The following is a 23,646-nucleotide window of genomic DNA, read 5'->3' as shown; positions in this document are numbered from 1 at the left end:
CCTGCCGCCCCGTTAGAAAAGACGCTTCCGCTGTATGGAAACAATAAATGATTATTGGCAGGTTTTGATTCCAGATGTATTTTATCTAGGTGTTGAAAACGGGGAAGTGGGCTTCTGGAGTTATTCCTGGTGTTGTGTCACCTGAGTCCACCCATGAGTAGGTGGCTGAGTGTGCCCACAGGGAGCCATGAAGGGACAGGGGCCACGGAGCAGGGGGGAGTGCTCCCATGAGGGCAGCTGCCTCCCCGACTCTGCTCCTCGAAGCTGGTATTCAGGGGCCCCACCCTGTGGCCCAGGGATGCCAGGTGTGTGTCCCCCACGTGGACAGCCTCTGACCTGGCCCCCTGGGACGTGGCTGGAGAGAAGCCTAGATATTCTGCTCATAGACTGGGTGCAGAGTTCAACTTCCCAGGACTTTATGTTGTCAAATAAACCTGTAAACATTCCTTAGAGAGATGCTGCTCCCCCCAAGGAATCTGGAATGTCATCACTTTTATAACAGGGATTTTTTTTTTGCAGGGAGGGTATTTGATCTTTATTTTTATTAAAATATTTTATACAGATTTTTAAATGTTACTTTCCACTTACAGTTATTGCCAAATATTGGCTATGTTCCCCATGTTGTACAATACATCCTTGAGCTTATCTTTTACCCAGCGGTTAGCACCATCCACTCTCCCACAGCTATAGTGCCCCTCCCCTCCCTGCCTCCCACTGGTGACCGACCACTAGTTTCTTCTCTAGATCTGTGAGTCTGCTGCTTCTTTTGGTAATATTCACCAGTTTGTTGTATTTTTTGGATTCCATGTATAAGTATAACAGGGAATTTTAGGAACACAGGCTGGGACTTCCCTGGCGGTCTGGTCATTAAGAATCCATCCCGCAGTACAGGGGACATGAGTTTGATCCCTGGTCGTGGAACTAAGATCCCACATGCCAGGGAGTTAGCCACAAAGAAAGATCCCTCAGGACACAATGGAGACCTGAAGAAATAAATAAGCATTTAAGGAAAACACACACACACACACACACACACACAGAGGTTGTGGTAATGGAGGTTGAAAACCCAAGCACAGTTTGTATTCTGTCAAGTTGGCAGAGGGGCAAAAGCAGCAGTACAGTTTGCAGGGAGAAAAACTCTACCTCCCTGAGATGGGTTATTTTAACAATTGTTTTCTTCCTGAGAGCTCATACCAATGAAGTACCCACACAGCGAATAGGCTCGTGACTCCTTTCAGGGTACAGAACAAAGTAGCTCTCAGCCTCCCATCACCTTATCAACCTTACCAGCGCTTCTTGCCCGCAATCTCCACTTTGCTACCTAGAAAAAATACAGCCCCCTCCCCAGGCCAGAGGACCTTCCTGTGATGCCCCGGGACATCCTAAATGGGAGCCAGAGGTGGGCTCTGGCTTTTCTCGACACCTCACTCCTCGGGAACAGCTCCACAGCCATGGCTTAGCGACAGATTCTCTCTTCCTGTTTTACTAAACCTGGATTCCTACCAGATCGGATTTTAACCCTCATCCACACGCCCTTAACACTCAGTCTTGGGTTTCTAGGGACGTCTGTGAAATCAAACGCAGTCTGCTTCCTGGCAGATGAAGCGTCTGTCAAAGTGGCGTCTGGATTTAGTCCAAGCACAGAGCAAAGATTTCATTGGCGAGAGACCCAGGCCTCCGGTCCTGCCCAGGACCGAGGCAGGGTGGCTGGCAGGCAGGCAGAGGGCTCGTGCCTCTCTGCGGCTCCTGCTGCTTTGCTTCACTTGGAAGTTCCAGACTTCACTCCCGGCCAGGTTTTCAGTGACAGGTTAATATCATGTGCGTACAGCAACTGTGTGCATGTACACTGTGGCAAGTCAACATAACGGTGTGAATATCAAATTAAAACCCATTTGTGACCTTGATGCAAAATGTCAACAGCTTAAAAATTTCATGTGTAATGTTTTATCAACTGAGTTCTGAAAACTTATGGGCATGCATAATAAGCTAGATTCAACCTGCATTAATAAGAACACAAATATGGCTGTCTAAAAACTTGCTGTCTATATCAAAGGTTATAAGGTAAAAATAGATGCTAAAAGTGAAATAGTTAAAAATGAGTTATTGTACGTTGGCTATTATTAATAGTTAAACAACATAGGTTATTAGATTATTTTAATAATTATTTGGCCTTATAATTTCAGTGCCTTATTACCTAATTGAAAATATTTTTACCGAAATAGGAACAGTATCAATCAACCTAAAATCCTATAAGACACCAGCAACTTCAGTGGTCAATCATTCTGCCTCTCTCTCCTGCCTCCATGGGGAGGCGATGGTGGTTTTGCCTCTCCACCTGTGCTGACAGTTTTTGTGTGGACGGATAAATCTGCTTCGTTCATGACACATCGTTTCAGACTAAAATGTCACAGCAGTTTATACTTTTGTCTCTTTTCATCTTTTCACTCAAAAGTGCTTCTGCCCGGCTATCACTCACCATTGTAACTGTAAAAGTAAAATGCTGATATTCTCCAACGACTCATATGTTTAGTGTTACAAAAATAATTTATTAACAGTCACATATTTGAATATTTATAAACTAAAGAAATATGTATATTTTACTCCATGTCAACTTCTAGTACTGCTTTTTATTCCTGAAGAGGTTAGTATATTACATGAATTAAACTTTGATTATATGGGATCTGCAATTTTAAAAAATTAATTTTATTTATTTTTGGCTTTGGTGGATCTTTGTTACTGCACGGGCTTCTCATTGTGGTGGCTTCTCTTATTGTGGAGTACAGGCTCTACGCACACAGGCTCAGTAGTTTGGTTTGCGGGCCCTAGAGTGAGCAGGCTCCAGTGGCGGTGGCAGACGGGCTTAGCTGCTCTGTAGCGTGTGGAATCTTCCTGGACCAGGGATGGAACCCATGTCCCCTGCACTGGCAGATGGATTCCTATCCACTGTGCCACCAGGGAAGTCCCTGTTCCAAGCCTTTGATGAACTAGATTATTGCCCACTTTTCCATAAGCATACTACCATACGTGCATGTGTGTGTGCTCAGTTGCTCGGTCGTGTCTGACTCTGTGCAACCCCACGGACTGTAGCCCACCAGGCTCCTCTGTCCATGGGATTTCCCAGGTAAGAATACTGGAGTGGCTTGCCATTTCCCCCTCCAGGGGATCTTCCCAACCCAGGGATTAAACCCATGTCTCCTCTGTCTCCTGCATTGGCAGGTAGATTCTTTGCCACTGCGCCACCTGGGAAGCAAGCATACTGCTATACATTTATTTAAATAATAATAAGCATATTCTTCTTCAAGGCCCTCACATGCTCTAAGGGCAAACCAGGGAAAGGATTGAGTCATGGAGTGGAACATGTCTCACTGGTACCTTCCCAAACTCAGTCCTCTCTTCCTCCTGCTCCTTTCCTCCACCAAAGACCAGGCCTTCCCAAGACCTCACACCTCTTCCCACTTGACCTGACATTGGAAGAGGCTCCCCAGTGCCAAGGTGAGACCCTCAGCCCAATCCTGCTGTGACTGTTGGAGGTCCACACAGTTCATTTATGGCATCTTTAATGCATTGCCAGTGATCTGCTCTCTGCCCTGACTTAGTTTCCCTTTCCTGATGCCAAATGCTGCTGCTTCCATCTTTGCAATTCAACATCAGCCTTTTCTCCCCCACCACTGTACCCCCAACATTTTGGCTTTATAACCCTCCATTCAGTGTTACATTTAAGTCACACTCCATTTATTGTTATATTTAAGCATGGATCATTAACTTTAAGGAAGATTAGAAATCTTGTTTCCTTGGTTCACAGCTGTACCATCTAATTGCAAAGATGCTGAAAAAGATGAATCTAAAATCTACTGAAAAAAAAAGTATAGATTTGAAATAAAATATGACTTAAAAGCTACCTATTTCTTGGCTTTACAATGTTAAAATTTTACCTTTGTGTTACCTCATATGTTGTGGCATCATGTTAAGAGAAATCATTCAGAGTCTAAAGAAAAAAGAATTGAATATTTTAAATGCAGATGTGGTGAGTTCATTAAACGCCCAAAATTGTTCATTATGGCTTTTCAACCCAGGAAGGCAAAGCCACTGGAGTACCCTGCAGGTAGGCACTTGTGCGGTGTGCGCCATCACAGAAAGTTCCTCTGGCAGAAAGGCATGTGAGCCTTCAAGCTGACACTGCTGACTGCTGGCTGGCCAGAGAGCCAGCAGAAGGCATCACAGCGGCGCCACTTTATAATGATACAGTAGCTTGTGAGATCCAAGATTTAGCCGCAAACAGGAAGGCTGAGTTAATACCATCTCTGCAGAATGGTACTTCTGTCTCACAAATGGGCAAATCAATGGATGTGTCCAGACTCGCCATTTTGCTTGTGTTCAACCAGTGTTACACCGACTAGACAAAGATCTTTTATGTGAATGTTTAGAAGCAAACACAAGGGGTACTGGGACGTTCAAAATACTGAATAACTTCACTCGGTCTCATGGTTGACCCTGGAGCACCTGTGCTGAGGGTTGCACTGCTGACGCCGGGCATTGGTGGCTACTGTTACTGCCTTGGCACGGGTCAGAGCAGGGCCACTCAAACGTACCAGAAGCCACTGTGTTTTTCATTGGCACGCTTGCAGTCAAACAAGGGCCAGATTCACTTAAGGGCATCCTTGATGAAATAGTAAAAAGTGATCACTTTTATGAAATCTTTACTCTTGATTTCACATCTTTTTGAATATCCAGTGTGACAAAATTGTTACCGAATCAAACTTGAGTCTGATAGAGCAGCAAAGCCAATCTACTGACACCTGGTTGTGGTGAAGGAAAATACAGTATTTATTGCAGGGTACAAGAAAGGAATACAGGCAGCTCATGCTTAAAAGACCCAAATTCTGCTAGCTTTCCAGCGAGGTTTTTAAAAAAAGTGTGAGGTAACAGATTGAATGCAGAAACAAACACGAGAACCCGATCTGTTCTCAAACAGGAGAACCCCCAACTGTCTTCTATTAATCCAAATATTAAAGAAATTTGCAAAAATGTAAAACAATGTCACTACTCTTACTAAAATTTTTTTTTGAGAAATATGGTTACTTTTCAAAAAATGTTTTATATGAATGTGAGTTCATTGTTATTTTAGAATGAAGTAATAACATAAATATTTTTAAATTTTCTTAATTTTGTTTCCTAATATGGTAAATATCAATAAGATATAGCCTATAAAAACATAAGATCTTTGGGACTTCACTGGGGACCTGAGACCGAAGAGTTTGAGAACTCTAAGTCTAGGATTTGTAGTCTGTGTCCTTCAATTTTGATAAGTAGACATACCTAGGGATGGTTCTTCGATTGTTTTCTTGAGCCTCTATGTATTTTACATTATTAATTACAATTTCATTTAAGCAGGTCACAAGTCTAATTTCCCTTAGCTTTCTTATCAAATTGTCACTTTTAGTAACAGTAGCTTCCTTTGCATGCAGGCAAGCACTTTGCACGAGCTGGCCTTGTTCTATTAGGAGCCCAGTTTACATCTGTTGAATGGAAAGGAACTATGGAGGCACACAGTGGAATAAAAATACTATGTACTAGGAATGCTCCATAGATAGTAATTGACCAGAATTTCATCCTGAAAGAAGGAAATAATCAAAGCAAGGGAGTCAGGATGAGCACTTGAAATCAATTGGAGGTTGAGAGAAGTATTTATCACATTACACATTATGGTTAAAAATCAGAAACAACCTAAGTGGCCAACAATCAGGAATTTTTTTTTTTTTTTTTAAAGATTTACTTATTTTTGGTGGTTCTTTACTGGCTGGGTCTTCATTGCTTTGCTTGGATTTTTCTCTAGTTGCAGTGAGCAGGGGCTTACCGCCTAGTTGCAGTGCACGGGCTTCTCACTGTAGTGGCTTCTCTTGTGCCAAGTGTAGCCTCTAGCATGGGCTTCAGTAGTTGTGGCACACAGGCTTAGTTGCTCCATGGCATGTGGGATCCTCCTGGATCAGGGATCAAATCTGTGTCTCCTGCATTGACAGGTGGATTCTTTACCACTGAGCTGCCAGGGAAGTTTGTTTTTTAAAACATCATAATTTATACAATCGTTAAAAGTGATATTGCAGATAGGTATTTGTCACATGGAGTTTTTTTGGACATAAATTGACCATTTTTTCTCCCTCCTTGCTGCCCCATCTCCTTGCCCCTTAAGAAAGAATTGACATAGAATACCATTATCAAAACTATGTTTAATCCCTCAGTTGTGCTGGAGTGAAAAAGCTGCTTGAGACTACTGGACTGAAGATGCATATCAACTGACACAGAGAGATGTCACTGACAGTGTTCATGCAAAGAACACATTATAATTTGCTTTATAATAACATTTAATTATAAATTATAATTTAAAGTATAAAAGTGATTTCTGTGAAACACACAAAGACTAAGAAGATATAAAAGATATTGCAATGTCTATATCCGAGTATTAGAATTACATTTACATTTTTTTCTTCTTGTTGCTTATTTTTATTCTAATTTCAGTGTACTAATACATACTTATATGCTTATCAAATTCAGTATATCAATGAACATGTAACATAATACTGGTGTAACAGGAAAACAAATTATCTTTAATTTGTTAAAATATAATAATAACACAAGTTTCTCTTTATCAAAGTGTTACACTGGTAGTGATTAGCAAAAGGAAAAAACCATGCTAATAAACTCACTGTTGCTTTTTCTTTTTTGTTGTTGTTGCTTTTTCAAATTGGCTGGAATGCCTTATTTTTTGGTCCTGCTGAAGGGAATGAAGGATCTTAGTTTCCTGACCAGGGATCAAACTCACAGCCCCTGAAGTAGAAGCATGGAGTCTTAACCACTGGACCACCAGAGAAGTCCCTGGAATGTGTTACTCTTAAATATACTGAAAGCTGGTCTCCAATTTTAGTGACCATAAATGAACTGGAATGCAAAAGTAGGAACTCAAGAGATACCTGGAGTAACAGGAAAGTCTGGTCTTCCCTGGTGGCTCAGCTGCTAAAGAATCCATCTGCAAGGTGGGAGACCTGAGTTCAATCCCTGGGTTGGGAAGATCCCCTGGAGAAGGGAACGGCTACCTACTCCAGTATTCTGGCCTGGAGAATTCCATGGACACTATAGTCCATGGGTTCACAAAAAGTCAGACATGACTGAGCAACTTTCACTTTCTTTCACTTGGCCTTGTAGTACAAAATGAAGCAGGACAAAGGCTAACAGAGTTTTGCCAAGAGAACCCACTGGTCATAGCAAACGCTCTCTTCCAGCAAAATAAGAGATGACTCTACATATGGATATTACCAGATGGTCAATACCATAATAAAATTGATTATATTCTTTGCAGCTGAAGATGGAGAAGCTCTATACAGTCTCAAAAATAAGACTGGGAGCTGACTGGCTCAGATCATGAACTCCTTATTAAAAAATTCAGACTTAAACTGGAGAAAGCAGGGAAAACCACTAGACCATTCAAGTATGACTGATATCAAATCCCTTACAGTGGAAGGGATTTAGATAGATTCAACGGATTAGATCTGATAGAGTGCCTGAAGAACTATGGACAGAGGTTTGTAACACTGTGCAGGAAGCGGTGATCAAGACCATCATCAAGAAAAAGAAATGCAAAAAGGCAAAATGGTTGTCTGAAGAGACCTTAAAAATAGCTAAGAAACAAGAGAGAGAAAGAAAGTGAAGTCGCTCAGTCGTGTACGACTCTTTGCAACCCTGTGGACTGTAGCCTACCAGGCTCCTCAGTCCACGAAATTTTCCAGGCAAGAGTACTGAAGTGGGTTGCCATTTCCTTCTCCAGGGGATCTTCCTGACCCAGATATTGAACCCAGTTCTCTTGCATTGCAGGCAGACGCTTTACCGTCTGAGCCACCAGGGAAGTCCAGAGAAAGTAAAGGCAAAGGAGAAAATGAAAGATATACCCACCTGAATGCAGAATTCCAAAGAATAGCAAGGAGAGATGATAAAGCCTTCCTCAGTGATCAATGCAAAGAAATAGAGGAAAACAATAGAATGGGAAAGACTAGAGATCTCTTCAAGAAAATTATAAATACCGATGGAACATTTCATACAAAGATGGCACAATAAAGGACAGAAATGGTATGGACCTAACAGAAGCAGAAGATATTAAGAAGAAGTGGCAAGATTACACAGAAGAACTATACAAAAAAGATTTGAATGACCCAGATAACCACAATGGTGTGATCACTCACCTAGAACCAGACATCCTGGAGTGCAAAGTCAAGTGGGCCTTAGGAAGCATCACTACAAACAAAGCTAGTGGAGCTGATGGAATTCCAACTGAGCTATTTCAAATCCTAAAAGATGATGCTGTGAAAGTGCTGCACTCAATATGCCAGAAAATCTGGAAAACTCAGCAGTGTACGCAGGACTGGAAAAGGTCAATTTTCATTCCCATCCCAAAGAAAGGCAAAGCCAAAGAATGTTCAAATAACTGCACAATTGCATTCATTTCACATGTTAGCAAAGTAATGCTCAAAATTCTCCAAGCTAGTCTTCAATAGTATGTGAACCAAGAAATTCCAAATGTTCAAGCTGGATTTAGAAACAGCAAAGGAAACAGATTAAATTGTCAACATTCGTTGGATCACAGGAAAAAACAAGAGAATTCCAGAAAAACATCAATTTATTCTTCATTGACTATGCTAAAGCCTTTGACTGTGTGGATCACAACACACTGTGGAAAATTCTTAAAGAGATGGAAACACTTTACCTGCCTCCTGAGAAACCTGTATGCAGGTCAAGAGGCAACAGTTAGAACAGGACATGGACACAACAGACTGGTTCCAAATTGGGGAAGGAGTATGTCAAGGCTGTATATCGTCACCCTGCTTATTTAACTTATATGAAGACTACATCAGTACATCATGTGAAGTGCTGGGCTGGATGAAGCAGAAGCTGGAATCAAGACTGCCAGGAGAAATATCAATAACCTCAGATATGCAGATGATCCCACCCTGATGGCAGAAAGTGAAGAACTAAAGAGCCTATGGGTAAAAGTGAAAGAGGAGAGTGAAAAAGCTGGCTTAAATTTCAACATTCAGAAAACTAAGACCATGGCATCTGATCCCATCACTTCATGGCAAATAGATGGAGGAACAATGAAAACAGTGACTGACTTTATTTTCTTGGGCTCCATAATCAGCGTAGATGGTGACTACAGCCATGAAATTAAAAGACTTGATTCTTGGAAGAAAAGCTATGACAAACCTAGACAACATATTAAAAAGCAGAGACATTACTTTGCCAACAAAGGTCCGTGTAGTCAAAGCTATGGTTTTTCCAGTAGTCATGTATGGATGTGAGAGCTGGACCATAAAGAAGGCTGAGCATTGAAGAATTGATGCTTTTGAATTGTGGTTTGGAGAAAACTCTTGAGAGTCCCTTGGACTGCAAGGAGATCAAACCAGTCAATCCTAAAGGAAATCAATCCTGAATATTCATTGGAAGGACTGATGCTGAAGCTGAAGCTCCAGTACTTTGGCCACCTGATGGCAAAGAGCTGACTTATTAGAAAAGACCCTGATGCTGGGAAAGATTGAAGGTAAGAGGAAAAGGTGGTGACAGAGGAGGAGGTGGTTGGATGGCGTCACCGACTCAATGGACATGAGTTTGACCAAGCTCTGGGAGATGGTGAAGGACAGGGAAGCTTGGAGTGCTGCAGTCCATGGGATCACAACGAGTCAGACACAACTAAGTGACTGTCAACAACAACAAGAATCAACTGATAAGCTTATCTACAAGGAAGATTTATTGGCCCCATCCCCCAAGACTCCAACCCACTAGGTTTTTATGTAGCTCCAGGAACCTGCATTTAAACAATTCTGGGGACTTCCCTGGCAGTTCAGTTGTTAAGACTCCATGCTTCCAATGCAGAGAGTGTGGGTTTGACCCCTGGTTGGGAAACTAAAGATCCCACATGCCTTGTGGCCTAAAAATAAATAAATAGATGAAACACGAAAAAAAAATTTGGACACAAGTTTTGAATTGGAAAAACATCCTGTGTATAAGGGAAAAGTCAGTCCCATCCCAGAACCCAAACTTTCCTCCCCAGAGCGGAACACTGTTAATGATTTTTTTGTGTTTCCTTCCAGAAATATTCTATATATATATGAACAGACACAAGCCATGAATCACCTTTTTTGTAGTTAGCAAAAACGTAATCAGCAGTACATTAAACACATCTTGATTTTTTTCTCTTAGCAATATATCTTGAATACTGTTTTCTAATTTTACAGATGGATCTGTCTCTTTGTAATATTTGCATAAATACCATACTTTATTAAGCAGTTCCCACTGATGGACATTTAAATTATATCCAGTCTTTTATATAGCAAACAATAAATCAAACAACCCTTATTCATTTGTCTTTGTTCATGTACAAAAAACTTTAGAAACGTAGTTGCTCAGTTAAAAGGTTTTTAACCTTTTAAATTTTGGAGCTAAACTTGGCCCTTCTAATAGTTGGTGTCAGGTAATTTTCTCCAGGTGGTTTGGCGCTCAGTCACTCAGTCACGTCTGATTCTTTGCAACTCTACGTAGCCCCCACTAGGCTCCTCTGTTCATGGGATTTTTCAGGCAAGAAGACTGAAGTGGGTTGCCATTTCCTACCCCAGGGGATCTTCCCTACCCAGAGATCGAAGCCACGTCTCATGTCTCCTGCATTGGCAGGTGGATTCTTTACCACTGTGCCACCTGGGAAACAGGTTTGGTAATCACACCTAGAGAAAAACTCTTTTCCAGGGAAAGAACCAAACTGATAATCATCACTTAGGCATTTTCCTCTTAAAACCAAGAAAAAAAAGATTTTGTACAGAAACTCACTGACCAACTTTAAAGAGGACAAAATTTATTTAGTTATATGTAAATAAAATTATTTGAATACATGAGGGGAAACCTATAAAGCATGTAACATTACAATCAACTCTTTATAATATCTTCAGAGAACTGTAAATAATATTTTAAACAGGATATATGAATGTATTTGCTGTAATTCTTTACAAGCATTCTCTTTTTTTCTGTTGGCAACATGAATATTGCAAGTAAGATTTACTCTGTTTTTGTAAAATGAGGACTTGATTTGGAAGAAATCATCACTTCCATAAATACAGTAAATCAACAAACAACTGGATGAACTGAACATGAGCAGGTCTAACTTGGATAGTTAACCACAGCTGGATCATTGGATAAAAAGTTTGTATTTGTGATGCACAACTAACAGTGCAAACATTGACACTGGCTATATAGCACCATTCCAAATATTTAACTCTGCCTGGAGAAGACTCTTGAGAGTCCCCTGGACTGCAAGGAAGATCAAACCAGTTAATCCTAAAGGAAATCAATCCTGAACATTTATTGGAAGGGCTGATGCTGAAGCTGAGGTTCTAAAATTTTGGCCACCTGATGTGAAGAGCAAATTCACTGGAAAAGATCCTGATGCTGGGAAAGACTGAGGGCAGGAGGAGACGGGGTGATGGAGGATGAGATGGTTGGATGGCATCATCGACACAACGGACATGAATTTGAGCACACTCAGGGAGATAGTGAAGGACAGGGAAGCCTGGCCTGCTGCAGTCCATGGGATCACAGGGAATCAGACACGACTGAGTGACTAAACAACAACTTGTTAATTTGATCGTGTCAGTAAATGAAAGTAAGGAAGCAGTGTTGTCAGTTTTAAAACCCACAACATGATTTTCAATCTAATCATCCTAATTTAATGGTAAATATATATTGAGAGAAAAAACACTGTGTCAGCATTGAAGATTACCTTTATCAAAAACAGAGAGTAGGTTATTTTCATAGCAACCAAAGCTGTCACGATAACAAACAGGTCGTGTTGGACCAAATGGAGTATGACATGCAATTTATTATCTATCATAATTTACAGGCAATTCTCGAATCCTTGGAGGTAATATTGTGTGGGTATATTAGCCATGCTTTTGTTCCTCCTTTCCATTAGCTGCCTTTTATTATTATTGTTATTTTGGTGGACCCTTTCATTACACAACCCCTCCCACTAGACATTAGAGCAGGAAATAATGGAGATGAAACAAAAAGGAAATGTGTGCATGTAATCACTTGTTAACAGCTCTGAAGGGTTTGGTGGAGTAAAAGACTGAAACAGCTGGCTAAAATTAGACTGGGGTAACATTCTGTGACTCCAGTTTCTAGTACCATTCCTGTCTAATCACCAAGGCTAATTGAGAATGGTCTGTACTCACTTTAGATAAATTTGACCCAAGACACTGGCAAGGATATTAAAATATTTGTGTGTGTGTGATAAGCAAATCGTGAGTGAAAACTTAAATAGTTCTAAAATAGGTGTAAACAAGTAAGGCAGCCAGAAATTTCAAAACGATTCTCGGAAGAACATTTTGCAGTCTGAAAAATGTTTGGCTTAGAAAAATAGAGATCTCCGATAAAGGAAGAGCGTTACTCGATGTCATGAATCATAGTTATCTTCGGTATGAAATCAATCAAGAGAACTATTTTAAAAACTGTGCTGAGCTCAGGCGAATGAACTGCCCATAGCCCAGCAAGAGGCATTGGAGAAGGGCTGCTTGTCACCACCACTCCAATGTCTGGCGCACAGACGTTTGGACCAAGGGCCTTTTGTTTATTATCCTCACAACGTGATAGTCTTATATTTGGGATTAGTAACATGCTTTACAAATGACTTAAACAACCAGCTTTACATGTCAATCAACAATTCATTTTCTACTTTATTTACTGAGTAAGAGAAACCCAGAAAAAAATTTTTATAGGCCCCAGAGCATGCGGATAAACTAAGAGGCCAATAAAATGAATAAAAGTGCTTGAATTTTAGCCCTTGACTCAATGGTTATATGCACAAATAAGACTTTCACTAAGGAGATTATTTATATCATTTATTTATTAAGATTTGCCTCAAGATTCAGTTTATAACTAGATACTACTGCATTAGGAGTAATGGCAAATGCTATGTTTAGAGAAAGATTTAGAAATTGTATGCCCTAGCTGTAGAATTCTTTAATAAAAATATAAACTGTGTTTCTTTAATTGTACTAAATGCATTACCTTTGAAATTAGGGTCTGCCTTTGTTTTACACTGGTAGAGCGATAGCTCCCTGTAATAATTTCTGAATTCTAGCATTTTCTTGTGCTTAAAATTCATTTACAGGTTTCCTCCACCGTCTGAAAGCAGAGAGCATTCTATGAAACCTTAATTGAAATGGCATAAAGCAAAGAAGCCATGACCTCCGGGCACATCTTGCTAATGGATGCACAAATAAGCTGAGATCAAGCACGGATGCTCATAGACACCATCCAAAGTTCTGGCGACTTGATGCTGAGATGCCTGTGTGGTTCCTGGGAGGGAGCTTGGCACCGACTCTGCAAAGGTTCGCAGCAAAACAAATGCTGAACAAGGTTCCCCTTTTTTTGTAAACGCAAAAATCCTCCTCTAGTTTTTACTGTGAGCAAAAACTAATGCAGGTCTTTTGTAAAAGCAAAGTAGTGAAAAGCGCTTTCAAAAAGCAGGGGAAACCTGTAACTGTTAAGTTTTCCGGAAGCACTTGAACACCTTATTTTCACCTTACAAAGAAGTAACGAGGTTGAGAAGCTATCATTCTGTTTTAAAAGCTATGTCTAAAACCCTAGTCCGAGTATGGATGATGAGATAGTTTTTAGAAGGGCATTTCTACCAGTGATTCAACAGGCTGTCTTTGCAGGACACTGTCCTCGCTAAGGTGTATGTGGTCCATAGCGCTCTCCCCACACGGAAAGGCAGCGCTGCTTTCACATGAAGCCATGGCAACGGCATTTAAAACAACAGTGTCAGTTACGGGACAACACGCTTTCCCACGATATGTCACAGGCTCCTCACAGTAACCATGTGAGGGATGCGTGAGTATGACAGGGAACCTTACATGGAACATCACAGGACACTACACATTTGCACCATCCATGTATTTTTTTCTGGATTGTTCTATAATTTGAATACACGGTTGAATGAGTAAAAAGAGGATTCCTACCATGTAGAGTAAACCGCTTATATAGAAGGAAAAGTCATATTTTTGGGTGATGTCGTAGATCCACCCTACAAAACAGAAAAGAATATATTCAGCGTAACGAAGTTGAGATAACAAAGTCAAGAACACAAAGCAAACATTTATTGCTACTATAAGTAATTTTCTAAGAATTTATTATATGTCATTTAATGCCCCAGACATTTCATGTAGCCATTTTTAAGTCTGGTCTGTTGGAACCTGAGTTCTCCGTGCCTGGGAATGACTACATTTACCTTTAAAGCCACTGGGGTGCTTTTAAAGGCAATGACCCATAGCTGGCCATCCTATGGGAAAAGTGTGGCTCATAGCCCTTGGGGGTAACATCTTATTTTACTTTATAATATTGTATCGGTTTTGCCATACATCGACTTGAATCCTCCATGGGTGTACATATGTTCCCCATCTTGAACCCCACTCCCCATCCCGTCCCTCTGGGTCATCCCAGTGCACCAGCCCTGAGCACCCTGTCTCATGCATCGAACCTGGACTGGCGATTCGTTTCACATATGATAATTTATGTTTCAATGCCATTCTCCCATATCATCCTGTCCTCGCCCTCTCCCACAGAGTCCAAAAGACTGTTCAACATATCTGTGTCTCTTTTTCTGTCTCGCATACAGGGTCATCGTTACCATCTTTCTAAATTCCATATATATGCGTTAGTATACTGTACTGGTGTTTTTCTTTCTGACTTCACTCTGTATAATAGGCTCCAGTTTCATCCACCTCATTAGAACTGATTCAAATGCATTCTTTTTAATGGCTGAGTAATATTCCACTGTGTATATGAGGGTGACTTTTAAGCTGGCACAAAGCCAACAGTGAAAAGTGACTCTAACGATTTTCTTTTCACACGAATCTTTTCTAAAACCTCAAAACATTTCTGAAGAAGTTTCTAGTGTGTATCCAAAGAGGCTGAGTGGAAGATACTTGAACTTTGATTCATTCTGAAGTATATGAGGGTAAACATCTGTTCGAGAAGGAATCAGAATTTCTAGGTTTTATCTTCACATTTACAGCTATAAACCATAATATATATTTAAACTTATGAAAGTTTAAATTGCCAAAGATATAGCCTTAAATGCTAAGTTATCAGTTCTTTTAAAAATACTTTACTCTTAACATTATAGTCTTATGGGCTTCCCTAGTGGCTCAGGGTAAAGAATACACCTGCCAGTGCAGGAGACACGGGTTTGATTCCTGGGTTGGGAAGATTCACTGGAGAAGGAAATGGCAACCCACTCCAGGTTTCTTGCCTGGGAAATACCAGGGACAGAGGAGCCTGGTGGGCTACAGTACTTGGGGTCGCAAAAAGAGTTGGACAAGACTTGGCAACTAAACAACAACAACAATATTAGTCTGATACTTTCATATAATGATCTTACTAGGGACTTCGTAAAACACTACCATATTTCATGGATTCCAAGATACCATGAATTACATGATGCATCATTATCTTCAGTTCAGTTCAGTTCAGTCGCTCAGTCATGTCTGACTCTTTGTGACCCCATGAATTGCAGCACATCAGGCCTCCCTGTCCATCACCAACTCCTGGAGTTTATTCAAACTCATGTCCATCGAGTTGGTGATGCCATCCATCATTATCTTACATATCAATAAAAAAGGAATACATTGTCAATTAAAATATGACTTGATGTTTTCTTAGAACTCTGTAAAAGGCATTCTGACTTCAGAGAAGCTAAAATGTAAAAAAAAAGTTTCAGAAACTATGAAGCATGATGTTTCATTCACTTCAGTGATTAATTCTAAGGATCAGTCACATGTCATGGTCCCCACATTGCCAGTTATGCAAGCTGAGAGGATTAAGCTAGACAAAGAATTTTATTTATGGTAAAAATGTAAACATTCACTTTTTCCCATTTCAACAAGGGTATTAATTAGCAGAGGCATAAGAAAAATATAAATGATTTAATGACCAAACATAGTATTCCATGGCCACTTTAAAAAAGTATCTAATGATACTGCAAATGAATGCATAAATGTAACTTACAACCCTCTCCCACCAACAAATAGCTACACAAAATCAACTGCTAAATGTGTAAACTAGTTCCTCTGACTTCCTGGGGGTTATTTATATCTCTTGCTTATTGTAGCCAGCGTTTAATGTGCCTGAATGAGTCAAGGCCATCATAAAGAAAAACACCAAAAATGTACACTTTCAAAAATCCCTCAGAAGCTATGAATTCTGGATATACTTTAAAAGTAAACCAAGATTTTGAGTCTGTTATTTGATACATAAAAGAAGAGAATATCAGAATCTTTAAATGTGGCTTAGTAAATGTTCTATCATCTTTTTTTCCTCTCCAGTTTGAGACAAGAGGGAGAGATAAGATTACGTATATAATCCAGAAACCGTGATTCAGCTTCAGCACTGAATCAGAAAGTTCGCTGACATATGAACAAAAACACATCCATCTTTGTTCGTGCCTCCATTTGTCAGCTGTGGACCACTATGAATTATGATGAAGTGAAGAATTTACTGGCAGATAACGCTGGGTGACCGTATGTCTTCACAAGCAGAGTACAAGACAGCACTATCTTAAGTTATAATTTGTAAAAAATCAATACATACAAACGAGGTTCTCCTAACAGTCCACTCATTCCAGATGAACGTTGATCTTGTCGGTTTAACAGTTCATTCCTCACTTTTCTATGATCAAATCATTGGGAGTTAGAAAGTAATGCCTCTAAACAACCAACAGCTCGAACAAGTTGGTTTCCCACCATTGCTTAACATGAACTCGGAGACAGGACAAAATCCTCATTAGAAAGTTAATATGTACTTAGTTCAGACTACTTACTTACTTACTGTTTTGTTAGAAGCGGTTGAGTACAAGCCCCAGGGCTGTGAAAAGGCCCCACCCACCTCTCCTGATGCCCCAAACTCAACCACAGGCACAGGCCATTCCCAATTTTTTGGAGTTTCAAGCACATTTGTCTTGGCAACCTGACTGTACGTGTACTATTACTCCTTCTGGGGGGACAGTAATAAACCCATCATCCTTAGAGAATACCCTACCATCTCCTTGCACCACGCCATCCTCCCTCTTGCCTGCAGACTATAGAAAACAGTGCTACGTATTGTTAAAGCCTTACACTGAATTAGTTATATTTTAAAGTCTTTCACCTTTCCTCTTAAAGTATAAACTTCTGTAAAAGCACCTTCACATGTCCCAATCTTTAAAAGTAACTCAATTTTTCAAAAAGTGCAACCAACTTTACCAAATAATTTGACAGTGCAAATTGTTAGGAGTAGCCCTAATTTTTACATTAAATTAATTCCATAGTTTTCTCCAATCTACCTTTAGGATTTATTCTGAAATGATTCCAGATCCTGCCATCTCCGCTAGTTTGGACTCAACCCAGTCCTGAGTCTGATGCAAAGCAGGTCAGGAGACAGGACTTTTATCATGTGCTTCAGCCCAGCACATGGGGACAAAACTCTTTAGAAATGACATGTTTCAGAGAAGACGCTCACCTCATTCATCCATCACCCATCTCTCCCTATAAGTCTGATCTCAGTCCCTTGGTTTGGAGCTTGGAATTCCTGGCAGTCCTGATCCAACCATCAACTGAAATCAACAGCTTCAAAGTAAAATCTGGTTCCTTTTTAATTTGCATTCCTTTTTCATTTGAGTCTATCAAATGAGGAGTCATGGCTGTTTTTCTTACTTAATAAATAAGTGTTCCCAGCTCTTCGTGAAAAAACATTACCAATTATTGTTAGCCTGTTACATTTTGTGTGAATACTGGAGATAATTGTGGATTCTTGGTCAGTCAAATCTGGTGGCTGAGTTTTGCTATACTTTACCCTGGAAACATCTAAAAAAGGATCTACTATTACTACGTCTTTTAAAAGAGACAAACTGAATGCCCAGAACAGTATACAATGAATTACATCAAGAAGTTTGTGCTGCTAAATGACACAGTTGAAGTGACTGTTCAATATCTTTGATTGCATATTCTTCTGCTAAATGGAAATGTGTGATTATCTAACATGCTACTAAATTGTACCAGATTTTTTTTTATGCCAGTAGAAATTGCTTTGAAAAATGGAAAACACATTCATTTTTAAACCCATTAAAAAAGAAAAAGCTAATGTGAACAGTAATTTTCCTTATAGCACTTCAAGCTAAGTGATAATTTCTAGCCCACCTGGAATTTCTAGCAAGAATTTAATGTGGTTATTTAGTCACTCATATTGCCAGCCACTGCTATAATGCATAAAGGCTGGCCTTGTGTCTCATTGCAATATTGGCTCCTTGGCCTGGAAGATCAATGAATTAAACACAATGCAGTTGGCCAATCATGCTGCTCAGCATTTCTCAGCACATAGGTTCAGGGGAAGAAGAAATAAACAAAAAGAAGGAAAGCCCCCTTTAGGTTGCTGGCCTGGAGACGTGCATCAGAACATTGATTTTAGCATTTCCATGGCAGCATTTTGAGGATTCCCTGGTGGCTCAGATGGTAAAGAATCTGCCTGCAATGTGGGAGACCCAGGTTTGATCTCTAGGTTGGGAAGATCCACTAGAGAAGGGAATGGCTACCCACTCCAGCACTCTTGCCTGGAGAATCCCAAGGACAGAGGAGACTAGGGGGGCTACACCATGGCAGCATTTAACACACATCCACCATTAATACAGCGGTTTCTACCATCCGTCGTGGATCAAATTCAGCTACAGACTCCACTTCTAGGGAGGAACCTTGAAGCAGAGATCAGACCCAAGGACTGAGAGGTGGGTATAACTCCCTATCTTCTAGTTGTAATTCCTTTCCCTTCCACTCAAGAAAGTGCACTAGAATTCAAATGTGTGAAAAGGAAATGACCATAGGGATGGGATAAGAAAACCATGCTGTCAAACCTTGGTGCTTTAATTAACACTGATCATGAATTACTTATGCTGGACCTCACAGCTGCTTTGTGATAGTGCTATTGCAATCTAATGAAAAAGTGAAAGTGAAGTCACTCAGTCATGTCTGACTCTCTGCAACCCCATGGCCTAGACAGTCCATGGAATTCTCCAGGCCAGAATACTGGAGTGGGTAGCCTTTCCCTTCTCCAGGGGATCTTCCCAACCCAGGGATCAAATCCATGTCTCCCCTATTGCAGGTGGATTCTTTACCAGCTGAGCTACAAGGGAAGTCTAAGAATACTTGAGTGGGTAGCCTAGCCCTTCTCCAGGGGATCTTCCCGACCCAGGAATCAAACTGGGGTCTCCTGCATTGCAGGTGGATTCTTTACCAACTGAGCTATCAGGGAAGCCCATTGCAATCTAATGGATCAGTATAAAATAATTTCAGACTGACCATTAGAAGCAGAAAGTACCCCTTGATCATGCAAAGAAACATCAATGGCAGATTCTATTTCCACACACAATATATCTGAAGGACTTCCAACAAGAGGGTGGATGAGTCACTGATAAAGTCCCCATCCCCTTAATGGATATTTAACTTCTTTGGAAGTTACCACTGGTTGATTGATCCGACCCCCATTCCAAATCTTTTCTCCTTTCCTTCCTCTAGTCCGGAGGCTAGAAAGCAAAGTTCTCCAATTTTCAGTTTCCCCTAAAGCTTAGACTCACTGTGAGACACAGTTTTGGCCAATTAGATATAAGTGGAAGTCTGCTGGGACTCTTTCATCCCTTCCTCTTTCTTGTTACAAATAAGTTTGTAGTGACTGGAGCCTCTGGAGTCACTGAGTGACTGTGAGCAACCAGCATGAGGAAAAGGCCAAGAGGATCTTGAGACATTGTCTCAATATCATCATCTAGTTTCTGAACTCCAGATTTCTGGTTATGTGACACAATTAAATCTCTATTTAAGCTACTATTGTTGGGGTGTGATTTTACAACAAAATGCATCCCTAACTGATAGAGAATTCTATACAATGAGATCACTGAACAGTTTTCAGCTGCCAACAGTCTACTGCATTGCTATAGATATTCACTATCACTTAGAAATGCTGGCTTGCACTTCTGTGTATGAGCAGAAAATAGGAGCAGCCTGACTCAGAAGGGGCCCCATATGTAGCCTCTGGGTTTCCTAAAGCAATTCTTGCATTTTAAGCCTTTAGTCAGCCAGCTGCCAGCATTGTCAGCTGAACTGTTTTTGTTCAGTTGCTAAGTTGTGTCCAACTCTTTACGACCCCATGGACTGTAGCCTGCCAGGCCCCTCTGTCCTTCAGTATCTCCAGGAGTTTGCTCAAACACATGTCCACTGATTCGGTGATGCCACCCAACCACCTCATTCTCTGTCGCCCCCTTCTCCTCCTGCCCTCAATCTTTCCAAGCATCAGTTGAATAAAAAAATACATATATATAATTTCTGGAGCTTCAAATCTTGTTGGGGGGGGGGGGGAGGTGGGACATAAAGATGGGTGGGTTAGTTAGCACAAGCCCTCTGCCAGTGGGGCCCTAGGATAGGAGATGACTGTGGGTCTGTAGAGAGACTGGGAAGAAAGAGGTGGGAGGGCTTTGGCCTGAATCCATGAGCTTCCCCAGCTACTGGGAAGAAGTATTTCTGCACAGGATATAAGAATAAAGGGCCAGGAGCAGCCAGAAAAGGAGAGGGTGGGACATCTGAATAGTGAGGCTCCTCCAGTGAAAACCCTGCCCAGAACTTCTGGTAGCTCTGACAACTGCTGCCAGTCCTGGCCTGGATGCGCCAACAGCCACCTCCAAAGACCACCTTGGTGTTAACATTTGACTCCAGCCTCTGCCATGCTTTGCAGGCTCCTGCCTTCCAATCTCAGGACCATGGGAAGACTCTGTGACTTTGCCCAGCACCTGGCCTCTTGGGGACTGGGTCAACCTGCCACAAAGCTTAAAACCCACCCAGAATGACAGGTTCAGAGAGGTACCTGCCCAGGCATGGGACTCCTCCTGGGTACCTATGGCTTCTGGTATGTCCGATGCAAGCAGCAAATTCTCCAGTGAACTGGGGTGAATGTATGTGAGAGATCTCATCCTAGATGTTGGCAACTGGAGGTCTCTTGAGACGGGGTTTTTTTCTGGATTATCCAGTGGACCCAATGCCTGTCCCATCCCATGGACAGGTATCTTTAAAAGTGAGAGGAGAGCCCAGGTTGGATGCATGAGACAAGTGCTCGGGGCTGGTGCACTGGGAAGGCCCAGAGGGATCGGGTGGAGAGGGAGGTGGGAGGGGCGATCAGGATGGGGAATACATGTAAATCCATGGCTGATTCATGTCAATGTATGGCAAAAAACACTACAATACTGTAAAGTAATTAGCCTCCAACTAATAAAAATAAATGGAAAAAAAAAAAAAAAAAAGTGAGAGGAGGCGGCAGAGTCAGAACCCCGGAGAAATGAGAAGATGCTCTGCTGTTGGCTTAGATGATGGAGGAAGGGGTCAGGAGACAAAAAAGCAGGCGGTCCCCAGAAGCTGCAAAAGGCAAGCAAACAGATTGCCCCAGAGAGTTTCCAGAAGGAATGCGGTTCCACCAACACCTTGGTTTTGGCACGCTGTGATCCAGTTTAGCCTTCTGACCTCCAGAACTGTAAGATCATACATTTGTACTGTTTTAAGCCACTAAGTTTGTGGCGATTTATTACAGCACCAGTAGAAAACTCCTGGGCTTCCCAGGTGGCACGAGTGGTAAAGAACCCGCCTGCCAACGCGGGAGACATAAAAGATGCGGGTTTGATCCCTGGGTTGGGAAGATCCCCTGGAGGAGGGCATGACAACCCACTCCAATGTTCTTGCCTGGAGAATCCCATCCCATGGATAGAGAAGCCTAGTGGGCTACAGTCCATGGGATCGCAAAGAGTCTGACATGACTGAAGCGACTTAGCACACACATAGAAACTCTTACAGGGTTAGCTCCAGCCCACAGATCTGTTGAATCTGCAGATGTGTTTTGAAAATCTGGAAAAGTCATCTGAGAGTGCAGAGTCCTAGCTTCTCGTGGGTTGTTGGGGTGGGGAGGGGGCTAACAATAGAAGAGCCAGTCATGATTTTCTGTTATTTCTTGGTGATATCAGCTTGAACTGGCAGAGACTGCCTCCTTTTAATGGGGCACAGGCTCTGCGCTATGGCACCATCTGTTTTACCAGACTGGTCATTTATCTCACAGGTTAAGGACCAAAAGTTCATCTACATTCTACGGGAATGAATGACCTTTAACTTGCTAAAATTTATACATGAGAAATTGGGGGCAGGAATGGGGAGGGGGAAGAAAGGAGCATGTGCACACATGGAAACTTACTTCATATTCATCCTGGGCTTTTAATATAAATGAGAATCTGACCTATCTACATGCACTCTAAGCTCTTAATGCCTTGAAGCGTTTACCTGCAAAAGGCGGTCCCAGCAACGCAGAGATGCCGTTAGCACAGATGATGATACCGTAGGCATTGGCCAGGTGCTCAATCCCCACCAAGTCCTCCGTCACCACGGGCATCAGGGAGAAATAACCGCTGGAAAAGCCTATCAGGGCACAGATGACTGCCAGGCCGGCATAGGTGTGCATCAAGGGCAGAATAAAAATACTGAGGACCAGGGTGAAGTTGGCCATCAGGAAGACATTCCACACGCTGATGCAGGGTAGGTCGGCCACAACGCCCAGGACCACTTTTCCAAAGATGTGAACTATGGCTATGATCGAAGTCAGGGGGAACACATCATTTTGCTCTGATAACTTGTACAAGTTGACTATTTCTGGGAGGTGAATGAAAGGGATGACGAAGCTGCTGTAGGCAAACAGAGCCCAGAAAATAAAGGCGACAAACATCCGATTAGTAAAGAGCGAGGCTGTCCCAAAATAGCCCGAGTACCAGTCCCGGAAGCCCTTCCTGACCCTCATGGTCAGCTGGCTCACCGTCTTCAGAAGCCGGAAGGCGCACATGTCTGTGTGTGCGGCTTTCTCCTGGCACGCCTGGGCGGGCGCGTCCCCGAGGGAGGTGTCCTCGGTGCAGGGGCCCCCAGGCTTGTCCTCGGCTTCCCCCAGGTGTCCACTGGACCTGACCGATTCAGTGGAGTGAGCCGGCAGGACGCGGTGTGGCGCCTTCCCTTCGGGGTCATCGCAGTCCATCCCAGGCGAGAGCGGCCTCATGAGCGCCCCGCACACGCACAGGTTCAGGGACACGGCGCCCTGGATGAACATGGCGTTCCGCCAGCCGTACTCCGCGCACAGGTACTTGAGCAAGACCGTCATGAGGAACGTGCCGAAGCCGGTCCCGGTGGTGCTGAGACCCTGGGCGAGCGCGCGCCTCTTCTGGAAGTACCTGCCCACCATGACCACGGCCGGCAGGTAGGCCATCCCGCTGCCGAAGCCTGCGGCCCCGAGAGGGGAGAAAACGCAGACAAGGTAAATGGCCACAGCCCCGGCTGGCAGCCTTCAAGATCATCTGCATCTCATTACCTTCATCTCTGTAACTGTTTTTGAATAACAGCAATGGTTTAGTCGCTAAGTTGTGTCCCACTGTTGCAACCCCACGGACTAGATATAGCCTGCCAGGCTCCTCTGTCCATGGGATGCTCCAGACCAAATATTGGAGTGGGTTGCCATTTCCTTCTC

The 23,646-nt window shown here is 42.2% G+C and overlaps 1 protein-coding gene across 4 annotated transcripts in view; it reads right to left on the bottom strand.

The window, feature by feature from the left end:
- Nucleotides 1-4,841: 4,841 nt before the first annotated feature.
- SLC16A14 (solute carrier family 16 member 14) overlaps nt 4,842-23,646 on the bottom strand; it is a 38,356-nt gene continuing 19,551 nt past the window's right edge. The window contains exons 5-7 of one of the 4 annotated variants that reach the window (XM_061148570.1): nt 22,422-23,402; nt 14,052-14,116; nt 4,842-6,005 (exon numbers count right to left, since the gene is read on the bottom strand). In XM_061148570.1, coding sequence (XP_061004553.1) covers nt 5,991-6,005; nt 14,052-14,116; nt 22,422-23,402 — 1,061 coding nt within the window. In that variant the 3' untranslated portion in view covers nt 4,842-5,990. Of the gene's footprint in view, nt 6,006-6,783; nt 13,411-13,991; nt 14,117-16,680; nt 16,759-22,421; nt 23,403-23,646 lie in introns of those variants that run through there. The other 3 variants (XM_061148568.1, XM_061148571.1, XR_009693854.1) reach the window with 3 other exon arrangements.

The sequence above is a fragment of the Dama dama genome, chromosome 8 (genome assembly GCF_033118175.1).
Source record: "Dama dama isolate Ldn47 chromosome 8, ASM3311817v1, whole genome shotgun sequence".
Classification (NCBI taxonomy): domain Eukaryota; kingdom Metazoa; phylum Chordata; class Mammalia; order Artiodactyla; family Cervidae; genus Dama; species Dama dama.
This window is presented reverse-complemented; position numbering and strand designations above follow the sequence as displayed.